Raw genomic sequence first — 13,726 nt, forward strand, 5'->3', positions numbered from 1 at the left:
GTGACCTGGTCATAGAAGGCGACCAGGTTGATCTGACAGGACCTGCCTCTAATGAACCCATGTTGGTTGCCCCTAAGCATAATCTCCCCTTCTGGTCCCTCACAGATGTGCTCCTGGATAATTTTCTCAAACAGCTTCCCCAGGACCAAGGTAAGACTAACAGGCCTATCGTTTCCTGGGTCCTCTTTTCTCCCTTTTTTGAAAATGGGGACCACATTGGCCCTTTTCCAGTCCTCTGGCACCTCACCAGAGCACCACAAGTGCTTGTAAAGCTGTGCCAGGTGTCCCACAGTGACATCTGCCAATTCCCTCAGCACCCTGGGGTGGAGATCAACTGGACCTGCTGATTTTAACACATCCAGTCCCACCAGAAGTTCCTTGACTAGGTCCTCACTGACCCTAGGCCTGACTGTGCCTCTCCTGGGTCCCTCCATCCATCCCGAGTTGTGCGGGCCTCAGCCACTTAAGTCACTTTGTGTGGAACATGAAGCTTATTGTGCTCTAATTTGTCCCAAAACTCAACACAACTGAAACAAGGTTATATTTTAATACTGCCTTACAAACCAAAGACTTATTAGGTTCCATGGTTTTACTTTCATGGCAAAAACAGCAGAATTCACCAAGCTTCCCAAGTGGAATTCAAGCCTGCAACAAAAACAGACACTGCACCTTACCCTTAGTCATACACAAAGAAGAATATGGATTCTCTCAGGCAGAAGAGTGGTTTTGCTATCTTCTTTAAAGATAGGAAGCAAAGATGGGCCTATGGGCAGGAAGAGCCCATTTTGCTACTCTAAAAAGATTTTTAATGAAAATAATCTTAAAATGGTATTTGGAATAATTTTCAATGCAATTTTTAAATAAAAGTTATCAGACCTTGAATAGTAAACTGAAAGTTGAGTTAAGATTAGCATCAGATCTTCAGTGGAGTTGCATAACAACCCCTTCAAGCTCTTTTATTTTTAAGGTGTTTGCAGCATCAGAAATCTGATTGTTTCCACTCATCCACTGGAACCCAAAACAGAGCAGATAGCTCTAAAAAGATATTATGGCTATACCTACGGTTGGAAATGCATGCCCTGGTATTCACTTCCAGGACTGCCTCTCTATGTCACATTCATCTGTCATTGGCTTAAATGCAGACAAGTGTATTCTGTGAACAAGAGGATCAAGTCTCTCAGGGGCCTCTGGGGTAAAGAAATTAGGAGCTGCTCTGACTTTTGGGTTTAGGTGTGAACTATGTCCTGAGAGTTTTAGACTGCACCAGTTCTGGATAAGCACGGAAGCAGACTTGTAAGTGCTCATAGAGCTTTCAGGTGGAACAGGGAAGATCTTGGTGAGGTTAGGGAGCTGCTGGGCAGGAGTCTCCTGTTTCTGTTTTATTTGTTTGATTTTACAAATTTTAACTGCAATTTTGGATACTGGTGTCTTAAATCTTTCCTAAGTTCTTCAATTTGATATTGTTCTGGGCCCCCCAGAAGATAGTTGGAACTAACCTGGTTCACTCAGCATGTGACCTGCTTGAATTTCTATTCTGAGGCAAGGGTGTAGGTTGTAGCTGAGTTAGTCTAAGGACATGGGAAGAAAGGTTCCTTGGGTAAATCCAATACACCTTTTACTAGACTTTTACTGGCCAGGAAGAGCACAAACCATCTGCAGATGCTTCCTCAGCCCGACGAATGGTTTGTGCCCAAAAACTTGCAAAGAATTTTCCCAACTATATCAGTTGGGTTAATAAAGATATTAGATTTACCCAAAGAACCTTGTCTGCCCATTCTGAGGAAATAATCTCTCCCTGTATATTGCAGAGAGTACTTTGCCCTGGGTTTCAGATTAGAGTCGGAGAACCAGACAGTTAAGAGTGTGATGCTGTCACAGAGCCAGGTAGCTTTCAGATCTCTTTCCAAATCTTCTGTTTGTCAAATAAAGCAATTTGACAAAATAAGATAGTTGTGTGTATTATTTGTATAAATAAATATTACCAAGTGACTATAACAAAGAACATTAGTAAGCCAATACAGTAAAATTTTACTCAACAAATTAAGAAGAAATGTATTAATTTGATTGTTACAAAGCAGTGATAAAGCAGAAGTTACAATGAAGTCTCAGTAAATGAGAAGACTCAAAATTAAGTTACTGATACAAGTAGTAATCACATTAAGTTAATGAAACTGATCCCAAAAGCAATTACTTTCTTTAGTCCCATCTTTAAGCAGCAGCCAGGGTTCTGCATAATTCACTGGCTAGGTCAGTGCAGTATAACATACAGGTACACAAGTGTCCTTCACTTAAGTATCTATCTTTCTGGTATCTCCTACCACATATTTTTAGTTTTGGGGATCCTTACAACACATGGTGATTGTTATTTGGGACCAGGCAATGCAGGTTTAGCTAGAGCTTCTAATGTATGCAGTCTCAAGGGGCTACAGGCTGACTGGACTGGCTAAACCCATGATTCAAATCTCATCTCTTATTCTTCTGGCTGGCCTGCCTAAGCAAAGGAAGAACATTTATTTTTGGCTGATTTGGTGGCATGAGAGAGAAAGAACTGCCTCTCTTTCACATGCTCTACACTTTTTTCTAGGGTTCATTTTCCATTTACTCTGCCTTTGTGATTGCCAGGATAATTAAAGTAAACCTAACTGTTTGGGATTATGAGCATGAACCAATCCTCTTGCATACACAATCTTTAAAGTATGAACGAAAGTAGAAAGTTCTTTCACCAAAATTACCCTAGATTTGGCAAATATCAGCAAGGTTCATTACAAATCAGGTGTTTCTTAATGTAAAAACAGCATCAAGAAAATTTGTTACAGGCCTCTGACAGAAAGGTGTTTTTGTTTTGTTTTATCTTCCAGCTGGGCCAAGGACTATAACAAGTTTTTTTCTGAATCTGGATTTTATAAAAATAAGCCAAAGCCAGCAGGTTCACCCCATGGCAAGTCCTTCAATACCCTTACCAATTTTAAAAGATTCTGGAATTTTTAGCAACAAAAACTGATAAATCAATGTGATTCTACAACTTGTAGAAGCAAACAAAACAAAACTTGTTTTTGATTTGAACAATGAACATTTTCTGAGGCTGAACTCAAATTTGGGCCCATTTTCCCCGCATCACACTAGAGATCATTCTACTAAAGCCCAATGGCTTCCATTCACGTATCTTTATTTCTAAAGTCTGTTAGGCAACTATATAAAGTGTGATGCCTCCATTTACTAGACACCGTCTTCAGAGAAGGCCTCCAAATCAGATTCCCATTTTGGGAAAGCTGCCTTTCTATCACTGTTTAAGCACTCTCCTGCAACCAAAAAGACACATGCTTGTCAGTCTCCAACAGTGGGATCCATGTGGATAGTCATTAGAAAGGAAAGAACCTTGCATTAACTACTGTTTTTGATTGTCATATGGTTTCCATGACTCCTTTAAGACTTTGTATCAGTGAAACAACTAGGAGCACTCAAATGTTCACACCCTTGGGGTCATTCACCACCCAGTCAATATTGCTGGCCAAAAATATCTATTCTCGAGTGAGTGCATTAAAAATAGCAGAATCCATATTGACAATAAAGCTGACAACCAGTTACTCAAGTTACTCTAGCATTTTTAAAAGGAAATTCAAAGCTGGTAGCTTGATCAAAAGCTCTTATTTTTGTTCACAGGCATACACAGGGCCACCCTTTCTCTACCTTGTCTGCACAGACAGTTTTGTTTGAAGAAGAGACACAGGTCTTCTGCTCCATCATTTTGTGTTGAAGACACAAGTTTTTATTTTGTCACGCAGTTCTAACGTTCCCATTCCTCTCATGTATTCCCACTGTAAATAATCACAAACTCTTTCTCTGTTTTGTAAGAAAATAACCTTTGTACTATCTGATAGTGGTTTAACATTCCCCTTCAGGCACTGAGCAGGAAAGCTGATAGGCCAGTACTATCTGATAATGGCTAAGCATTCACCAGGAGACCATCTTAATCCCTAGTTTTTCCACCTCAACTTGGAAAATTACTATAAAATGAAAGTAGCAGGAGCCACAGAGTTTCCATGAGACCTATGCAGATTACATCAGAATCTAAGTTCCAAAAATGAAACAATTAGTTACATTATCTTTCAGATAATATGTATAAAGTCACTGTTTGGTTATTTCCTGTTTATTAGAGTAACATACAGAAACCTGAGACTCACTGCAAAGGAAGTATAAAAACATAATGAGGCAATCCCTGCCACAAAGAGGCTATTTATAAAATAAATTAATTTGTATGATAAACAGGAACAGTACTAAAATGCTAAATTGTACATAAAGATTTACACATTGCATCACTGCTCACATGTGGTCAGTTATCTATATAAACATAATGGCCTTGCCCCAGATTCATTAATGAATCACCGGAAATCAGAACTACTTTGTTTACTAAGCATCTTTCAATACTCAGCCTTCTACTGAAAGTATTTATAAACCATGACTGTAAGGCTGCCTCAGAAAAGTAACTTGTTCTCATTAGCTGCCCCTGTGGTAGGCTACTTGTGTTTAGAGACTTCCAGCCAGATCCTTGGCTGTCATATATCCACCCAGCTTCATGCCCATTCACAACCTACAACCCAATGGCTATACACAGATGCTATCCTTGAAACAGGATCAGCTGGGCTGGGACATGTTCTGGCACAGCTGATCCACTTCGGTGACGTCTACATATGTTGCCCGGACCCGGCACCCTTAAGTGTTGAGCCCTGCTGCTCCTAGGGCTTCACAGGCCTCATTCTTCATAGTTGGTAGAGTTGGAAGGGACCTGAGCAGGTCATCAAGTCCGACCCCCTGCCATGGGCAGGAAAGAATGCTGGGGTCAAACAATCCCGGCAAGGTGTCTACCTAGCCTCCTTTTAAAAACCCCCAAGGCAGGAGCAAACACCACTTCCCCTGGAAGTTGGTTCCAGATCCTAGTCACCCTGACTGTGAAGTAGTGCCTCCTGATATCTAGCTTGAATCTACTCTGCGTCAACTTATGACCATTATTCCTTGTTACTCCCAGTAGTGCTCAGAGGAACAGGGACTTTCCCATTGCCTACTGGTCTCCCTTGGCCTGTTTATAGATGGCCACCAGATCCCCTCTCAGCCTTCTCTTGTGGAGGCTGAACAGGTTCAGGTCTCATAGCCTTTCCTCGTAGGGCCTGCCCTGATGCCCCCTGATCATGCAAGTGGCCTTCCTCTGGACCCTCTCAATGCTGTCCACATCCCTCCTGAAGCGCTGTGCTCAGAACTGGATGTGGTACTCCAACTGCGGCCTGACAATGTCGCATAGAGGGGAAGGATCACCTCCTTGGACCTGCTCGTAATGCAACTGTGGATATATGACAAGGTGCACTTAGCCTTCCTGACTGCATCCCCACATTGGCAGCCCATGTTCATCTTGGAATCAATAATGACTCCAAGATCCTTTTCTGCCTCTGTGCTGACAAGAAGGGAGTTCCCCAGCCTGTAGGTATGCTGCTGGTTCTTCCTCCCTACGTGCAATACCTTGCACTTGTCAATATTGAATCCCATCTTGTTCTCATCCGCCCACCCCTGTAACCTGTCCAGATCCAATTGCAGTCCACCCCTTCCTTCTAGCATGCCCACATCTCCCCACATCTTAGTGTCATCTGTGAATTTGAACAAGGTGCTTTTCACCCCCTCGTCCAAGTCGCTGATGAAGATGTTGAACAGTGGCGGCCCGAAGACCAAACCCTGGGGGACCCCACTGCCCACATCCCTCCAGGTCATTCTCTCCGACAGCAGCCCTGAGCACTATGCCCCAATACCAGGCACAAACCAGGGAGCCTGCAGGGGTATTCCCAGGGCATTCCTATGCAGGCTCCACTCTGTGCCTGCAGACATGCACCCCAGAACCCTCCCTTCAGGATCTGGCCCTTCCATGCTTGCAGCTGCATGCCCCAGAGCTTCCCCCTGCAACCCAGCTTCCCTGCTCAGTACCTGCAGAGGAGTTTCTGGGGCATGAGTCTGCCAGCACAGATCAAGGAAGCCCATGAGGCTCCCCACTCTGCACCTGCACACATGGACCAGGTGCCTTGAACTGCTGTCACACAGGAGCAGGACCCCAAACACCAGTGGGGTGAGGGGGTCCTCAGTGCAAGTAGCCCCAGACCTCCCACCATCAGCAAAATAGACATCTGTGGAGAAAAAGGCAGCACATAATGCTGCAGCAAATTGTCACGGCTCTGATTCTGGGCACTTGGGACAGGGGCACCTGCTCACCTGGGGCTTGTTTGGCAATGGGGACCTAGCTCTTCCAACAGTCACCTTGCCCCAAGGCCCATTTCCTACCCAGTGCCTGCCTGAGCCCAGGAGCCAGCCCAGCACCTCCCGGCTAGGGTTGCCAACTGTCTGAACGTATTTAGGGAGGTTGCAGAATGCCAGTGTGCCAACAACAACACAAATGTGCCCACGTGCTTCTGTGTATTATTTACAGTTTACAGTGCATAGACACTGTGCGTCACGAAGGCAAACGCACATGACTATTACATTTTAAAAACCCACTAGACTGCTGTATAAAACCAGATTCAACCTTCAACGTTTATTTCAATGAAGCCCTATCCTTTATGTCCAGAGTGAGTCTCAGCAGTCTCCTAGAGATTCATACCAAGGCCCTGGAAGCTCCATGGCAGTCCTGGCAGGCTGGCACCCCCACTCCCCACCCCCGCGCACTCCCCTGCGCCCCGCTCTGCTCCGACCGACCCTGCCGGGAGGGACCGCAGCGCCACCCTCCCGCCCCTCCTCCACTCGCCTTCCGGGCAGCGCCCACCGGCTCCCGTGAGCCTCCCTCCCGCCGCGGGTCACTCGTCCCAAGGCCCCAGCGACGCGTCCCACCGCGAGGGGGGGGCGCAGCTGAGGACCCAGCCCCGCGCGCCAGGCCGCTCCCCGGGCTCGGCGCAGGGGCAGACGAGGCCGCCTGCCCGGCAGCTCCGTACCTGGGCGCGGCTGAGAGGGGCCACCGCGGCCCGCCCGCCCGCCGAGCAGCCGGGGCATCGCCACGAAGGCGCAGAGCACCAGCGCCAACGACACCAGCGCCTGCTGCCGCACGGATAGCGCCATGTCTGGGCGCCTGGGTCTGCCACTGCTTGAGGCTGCGCAGTGCGGGCAGGGATAGGCCCCGCCCCGCGGCCTCTCTATTGGCTGAGGTGAGGGGGGAGGGGGAAGTGGGGCCAGGTGAGGGAGCTGGGACTGCGCACTCGCCTGCCTGGAACTTTGGGGAGGTGCCCGTTTGAGTCCCTGCGGCGGTCGCTGCCCGTCCCCCCCGTGCTCGTTGAGCGAGGCCGTTAGTCGGGGCGGCGGCGGCGTCATGCGGCTGTGGCTGGCGGCGGTGCTGGGGCCGTGGGCGTTGCTGGGCGTGTGGAGCGCTCCGCAGGTCAAGCCCAACCTGCCGAGCATCACCAACCGCACCTTCATAGAGCAGTGCGAGCACTACCACAACCACTTCCGCAGGCTGGTCACTCCCCCGGCTGCCAACATGCACTACATGGTAGGGGCGGACTGGGGCAGCTTTCACCTCAGGGAGGCGAGTGGGCTTGGCAGGGAAGAAGAGGGGAGTGAGAGATGACGACCCAGGTTATCAGTAACTCCTTGACCCTTTAACGGCCACTGCCACCGCCAAAGAATTTGAGGCCTGCGAGGGATACGTGCCTGGTCCATTTTACTCGTTAGACTTCAGACCGAAGGCTTCTGAACACCGGTCTAGTCACCAGTTACAGAAACAATCCCTCAAATTAGAGATGAAGCATCTAACGTGCATCCAACCCAATGTGGAGCCAATTTGCCTGTCATTAATGACAGAGCAGCTGTCAGCTTTGTATGGGAGGTTTTAACCTTTTCACCTCCTGAAGCACATTTCACAAATAATGTCCGATTCTGTCTGTACTGTAGCATGTTGAGGGTCACAATGTTGTAACTGATTCCCTCAGGCTGGTGGGGTTAAGTATAGACAGGGCTAGGAACCTGTGATTTTTCATTGATTATTTGTGGCAGGAGATACAGATGCTCATTTTCTCCTCAGGATCAAGTCTGCACATTGCACTAATCTGTTGCTATGATGAATACTTGCTCTGTAATTACCTTTGGTCATTAAAATATCCGTTTCCAGGGAAAGGAAAACCTGATAAGAGATCTTAAGAGAGGGGAATCCATGTTACCCCTGTGATCCAGCAATCTACACATTGGCTATATCCAGCATCTCTTGTATCTGTGAACTCTATAACTAAAAACAATAATCTGCAAATAAAGAGTCCAACCTTTTGTTGTAGGCAGAATTAAAAATAGAAGGGAAAGGACTAAAGATTCACAATGATATACCTAAGAGGAAGGTCTATATGACTGGATACTCCTTTTTAAGAAATCAATTGCATACCATCAGAGTAGATTCAGGGAAAAAAAGCATACCATCTGCCAGGATCAGGGATATCAGATCCTTAAAAGGATCTTCATAGGAACAAGAAAGTATCTGTCAATCAGGACAGAAGACAGCAAGATTCTCACCGGAATGTATCAAGGATGTCTACAGTCAGGTAAGGTAGATATTTGAAGAAGTGGAGATTTGAAAGATCCTAAGTAAATCCTTGTGGTTCCCTTAAAGGAGGGAAAGATAATGAAGACAAAGATCTGGTGGAGTTATGAAAAAGGGTTTGCAGTATTTGACCACTATGAGTACTTTTCTCAAAGGATGGACTTCCCCTGAGTATGTGGAATATTGATGTTCTGAGATATGCTCATCCCAGCTATAGAAGGAAGAAGGCAGCAAATCTGAGTGTATCTGGCTGAAGATAAAGAAGGAAAAGACCAGCAGGTGGGGGTCTGTATAGAGACTGCTAAGTCAGGAAGAGAAGGTGAGCTGACAGTTTCTAAAATCTGTATTGGAAGCTTCACACCTGACACAATAGAAATACAAGAATGGCATGTAACTGATGAGCTATAAAAGGAGCACTGATGCCTCACAATCAAAAGGAAAACATACAGGCAGTGGAAGAATGGCAAGTCAGTAAGAAAGCACGCCAAGAAATAGCATGAACTTGCTGGAACAAAATCAGGAGAGCAAAGAAAAAATGATTGCACCTATTGAGCGAAGTTAAGGACAACAAGAAAGTGCTGTAGAAATACATTGGTCAGAAAAGACAGACCAAGGAAACTATGCTAAACAGCTAGGGTAGATTCATAGATTCATAGATTCATAGATTAAGGGTCGGAAGGGACCTAGTAGATCTTCTAGCCCGACCCCCCGCCAGGGCGGGAGAACAACAAAAACCCCAAAAAGAGAAATGGGACTCAAACGAGTCCAGCTAGGTGGGCATCCAGCCTCTTCTTAAAGACCCCCAGGGTAGGGGCCAGCACCACTTCCCTTGGAAGTTGGTTCCAGCTCCTAGCCGCCCTAACGGTGAAGTAGTTTTTGCGGATGTTAGGGTTTTAATAAAAAATGAAAAAAGGTAGAGCTCCTCAAGAGCTGCTCTGCCTCAGTCTTCATGAATAAAAAAAGCTGCAACCAGACAACTAAGAAAAATTATATGCACAAAGAAGGGGAAAGGCTGAGGATCATGATAACAAGAGAACATCAGAAAGCTTTCAATTAATTTGAATCAGCAGGGCCTTGTGAGTTTCATCCCAGGATGCTAAAGAAACTGACAGAAGGGATCTCATAGCAATAGTATTTCCAAAGTTGTGGGAGACAGGCAAGGTTCCAGAGGACTGGAAAAGGGCCAACAGAGTGTCCATCTTTTTAAAAAATGGTAAAAAGGAAGATCTGAGGACCCATAATCCAAACAGCTTGACTTCAATACCTGGGAAGCTACAGGATTTATAAATAATTCGTAAACATCTAGAGGAGGAAAGGCTGATCATGAGTATCCAGCATGAAGAAAAAATCATGCTAAACTAACTTCATCTCTTGCTTTGACCAAACAACTAGTAGAGTAAATGGAGTGCAATTCATAATAGCATACTTGGATTTTAGTAAGGCTGTTGATGAAGCTCCATATGAAAAGTAAACTGTGGAAGTGTGGGCTAGATAAATTTACTACAAGATAATTAGATAATTGGCTTAATTACAACAATCAAAGGGTAACTATAACAAATCTGTCAGAGTAGTAGGAGGTTTAGAATGGGGTTCCACAGGGGCCTGTTCTGGATTGGGTCCTATTTAACTTGTTTGTAATGTTTTGGATGCTGGAAGAAAGAGCTTCCTGATCAAAAGTTCAGATGGCACATGCAAAGACTTTGGGGGATAGGAGTAGAATTCAAGAGCATCTTGACTGCAGAGCTGGGATAGAGATAACAGAATGAAGTTGAACGCAGACATTTATAATGTGCAACACCTATACAGAAGCCACCTATACAACACAAATACAGAATGGAAGACAACTGACTGGACAGATGTATTGCTGAGAAGGATCTAGAAGTTTTAATTCATTAGAATCATAGAAAGTTAGGGTTGGAAGGGACCTCAGGAGATTAGCCCTCACCTAGAGTATTACATACAGTTCTAGGTTCTACAGCTTAAAGATACGGAGGAATGGGAGAGGTCCAGAAGCTGGTGAAGAAAATTCTGAAAGAGGTTTCAAAGTTAACCATATAAGAAGAAAAGGAGATTAAGAAAGGGCATCATACCAGTTTTTAAATATTTGAAAAGTTGCCATAAAGGAGAGTGAAAACAACTCTTCTTCCTCACTGTAGAGGGCAGGACATGAAGTTATAGCTTTATATTGCAGAAAAATAAAATTTAATTGGATATCAGGAAAACTTCCTTACTAGCCGAACAGCAAGGCTGGGTAATAAACATCCCAGGTATGGGAATCTGTTTCATTGGAGGTTTTCAAGAAGAGGCTGGAGAGACATTATATAAAATTTAGGAGTAGCAATTGTGCAGGTCTTGGCCAAGAAGACCCCTGACATTCTTTCAAGTCCCATAATCTTATAATTTGGGCAGGAATTTGAGATAACTCAAGATAAGATAATGTCTTAAGGTAACTTTATCTGGGTAGAAGGTAGCATAGGGAGAATTTGCCACAGGTGCTTGTATCTGACCCATTTAGCTTGCTGTTGTAGTAGCTTTCAGGAAATCAGTTTTCATAGAGGTATAGAAAAAGTAAATTGTACTAGGTTCAAGATGATTATGAGAGACTGATTCAACTCCCTCTGTAGGATCAGGCCCCTTATCTGAAGACAAGACCTTAAGATATCTAAGGGCTGTTAGGTGAGAAGAGAATGCATGCTATATCTTGCCTGAAGGGTAAAAGTCTTAAATTGCTGCCAGATGGACCTCAACTGAGCTGGTGGAAATATTTTTGTTCATTAGACCAGTGGATAATCTGAAATTCCTTGCCTGGCATGAGGACAAAAACCTGGTCCATTTCGTCAAGTAGGTACATCTGGTGAGAGCCCTTTTTTGCTGTGGAAGGGAATGTCACTGACCAGTATCAAACATTCTCACTTTACCTGAGAGAACTATTGAGCATCCAGACAGAGAGAGAACCTTGCTTTTTCCTTGCGTTACCAGGTCTGGGATTATCAGTAGCATTTTTGGAATAGGAGACCCTAACTCTTGGCCATTTTGGGACTATGAGTACTATAAATCCTGTATCACCATGTAGATATCTAGGCTTAAAGGAGTGTGAAGAAACAGATACAGGAGGCCCCTTGACCACTGAATCATGACTGCATGTAGGAGAGACTTAGGCCAAGCCTCCCCTAAAGCCAGAAGAGGGACATCATATTAAAAAAAAAAAACAACTTTGAACTTTTGTGGTGTTTTCTTTGAAAACATTTTTCAAGTACATTTAACATTTAATCAGTAGAAGAAGAAGAAGAATCAGTAGAAGAAACAGTTCTGGGAGTAGAAAGACCTGGGCTGTAGTCCTAATTACTACTGGTTCATGTTAGTACTTCTAAAAAGTCACTTGTTCCTTCTGTACTTTAGCATTTTATATGTAGGGAGAATCTTGTTTATATTATAAAGTCATCTTTGTAAAATGCTTTCACATAGATTGGTGAAATGCATCACAAACGTTTAAAGTATTACTGGTGGAGGATTTTATGTATATTGCCTGTTTTCATAGTCTTTTACTTCAGGGAAAGCAGTTATTTAAAAACAAGATATGGTTCTGAAGCTGTGGTATTTGTGCATTTTGACATTTGTTTGATTTGTACGTAAACTCTAAAAATTGTGAATTAACTATTTGGGTGCTTGCAGATATAACCATCCCCCCCACCCCAAAAACAGCACTTTACTTTAAAGTCAGTGCATTCCTGTGCTGATCCCCATGCATGCTCAGAAGAGGCAATGCATTGCTTCAGTCCAGCTCGCCTGACAGCTGTAAAGATTGGGCACTTTAGTGGGGCTTTTCTGGTGCCTTACCTAATAGCTGATTGAATCAGCTTTAGCTAGCAATCAGCCTTTGATGCAAAAGAAGAAATACCTATATGTAATAAAGTTAAGTGTGTGAACTAATGTTAAATGATTTCAATCTACTTATGCAAAGATAAAATACAGATTTTAAATAGTAGGTAGTCACTAACAGTGCTCTTGAAATATAATTTTTCTAGTATCTAACAGTAGGCCAATAGAAAAAATAAGAATCATATCTAAGAAAGTCAGTCTATATTCTTATGGTGCTAAGTATGCCAGAATTTTAGGGAAAACATCTTTGGGATACTGAATTAGATGACAGAAACATGAATGTTTCTGTTGTTTAGTAGTACAGAACTGACAATTTTAAGCCGATTTCTACTTTAGTTGATTGCTAAAATGCTACTAGAACATTGCACAGTTATTTTAACTTTATTATTTTGCAGACTTGGGATGCAGCCTTGGCAAGGAATGCAAAGGCATGGTCAAGGAAGTGCCTTTTTAAGCATAATCTATATTTACAAACCAAAGATACACATCCATCTTTCAGACCGCTCGGCGAAAATATTTTTACTGGAAATCACCGGGCATTCAGTGTAAAAGCAGCCGTTCAGCTTTGGTATGACGAATACAGGGATTATACTTATGAGACTCGCAAATGTACTGCCCAATGTGGTCATTATACTCAGGTAACTTAATCTTCACTGCCAAAATGATCTATGCAGCTCAAAGTACAGTGTCAAGAACACTACTTGGGAAAAGCCATAAATTATCAATTAATGAAAAAGTAACTGTTACAGCAGCCTAAATATCATGTCCTTTCAGTGATCCATTTAAGGTCATATATATGTTATGTTTTTATTAGGAGACTCACCACTGCAAGCATACAAGCATTCATACAGTTTCTCCCAGGAGAAACATGGCCCCTCCAGGAGAATGATCTTCCAGGTATCAACCTGGAAGATCCTTCCTTGTGAGAGAAACTCTTTCACAGGAAAGAACACTTGTGTGCTCCCCTGCCAGTGTCTGCTCTGGCAGAGGAGTGTACAAGTGTGTTTTTTTTTCTTGAGAAGCACTGTCCAGCTTGCAAAATGGCTTCAGGTCTTTGCTTCACTGCTCCCTCTGCTCTGCTCCCAGACCCTAAAAGCAGAGGAAAAGAGGATGCTTCCTGCCCATTCTCCAGGTCATGGTCTGGGTAGGTACAGATAGTCTTTCCCCACCACTCCGCTCTCCCCCCAGGTACCTCAAGGAACAAAGCACCCACTGGTCTAGGGAAAGAACTAAGAGCAGGGGAAGAGGGTCCAGCTGCAGGCTGAGAAGTTTCTACTGGTAGAAATGAACTATGTATAC

At 44.1% G+C, this 13,726-nt stretch overlaps 2 protein-coding genes across 3 annotated transcripts in view; one reads left to right on the plus strand and one right to left on the minus strand.

Annotated features, from left to right (window-relative positions):
• LOC109295738 (coiled-coil domain-containing protein 107-like) overlaps positions 1–7,116 on the minus strand; it is a 27,527-nt gene extending 20,411 nt beyond the window's left edge. Inside the window, exon 1 of one of the 2 annotated variants that reach the window (XM_019514745.1) lies at positions 6,960–7,116. In XM_019514745.1, coding sequence (XP_019370290.1) covers positions 6,960–7,083 — 124 coding nt within the window. In that variant the 5' untranslated portion in view covers positions 7,084–7,116. The remainder of the gene's footprint in view (positions 1–6,959) is intronic. The other variant, XM_019514746.1, reaches the window with a different exon arrangement.
• Positions 7,117–7,330: 214 nt separating this feature from the next.
• Positions 7,331–13,726, plus strand: part of LOC109296376 (glioma pathogenesis-related protein 1-like) — a 28,562-nt gene continuing 22,166 nt past the window's right edge. Inside the window, exons 1-2 of the mRNA XM_019515788.1 lie at positions 7,331–7,510; positions 12,823–13,065. Coding sequence (XP_019371333.1) covers positions 7,331–7,510; positions 12,823–13,065 — 423 coding nt within the window. The remainder of the gene's footprint in view (positions 7,511–12,822; positions 13,066–13,726) is intronic.

Source organism: Gavialis gangeticus, unplaced genomic scaffold (genome assembly GCF_001723915.1).
Source record: "Gavialis gangeticus isolate Ggan-Ray unplaced genomic scaffold, GavGan_comp1, whole genome shotgun sequence".
In the NCBI taxonomy this organism is placed as follows: Eukaryota; Metazoa; Chordata; order Crocodylia; family Gavialidae; genus Gavialis; species Gavialis gangeticus.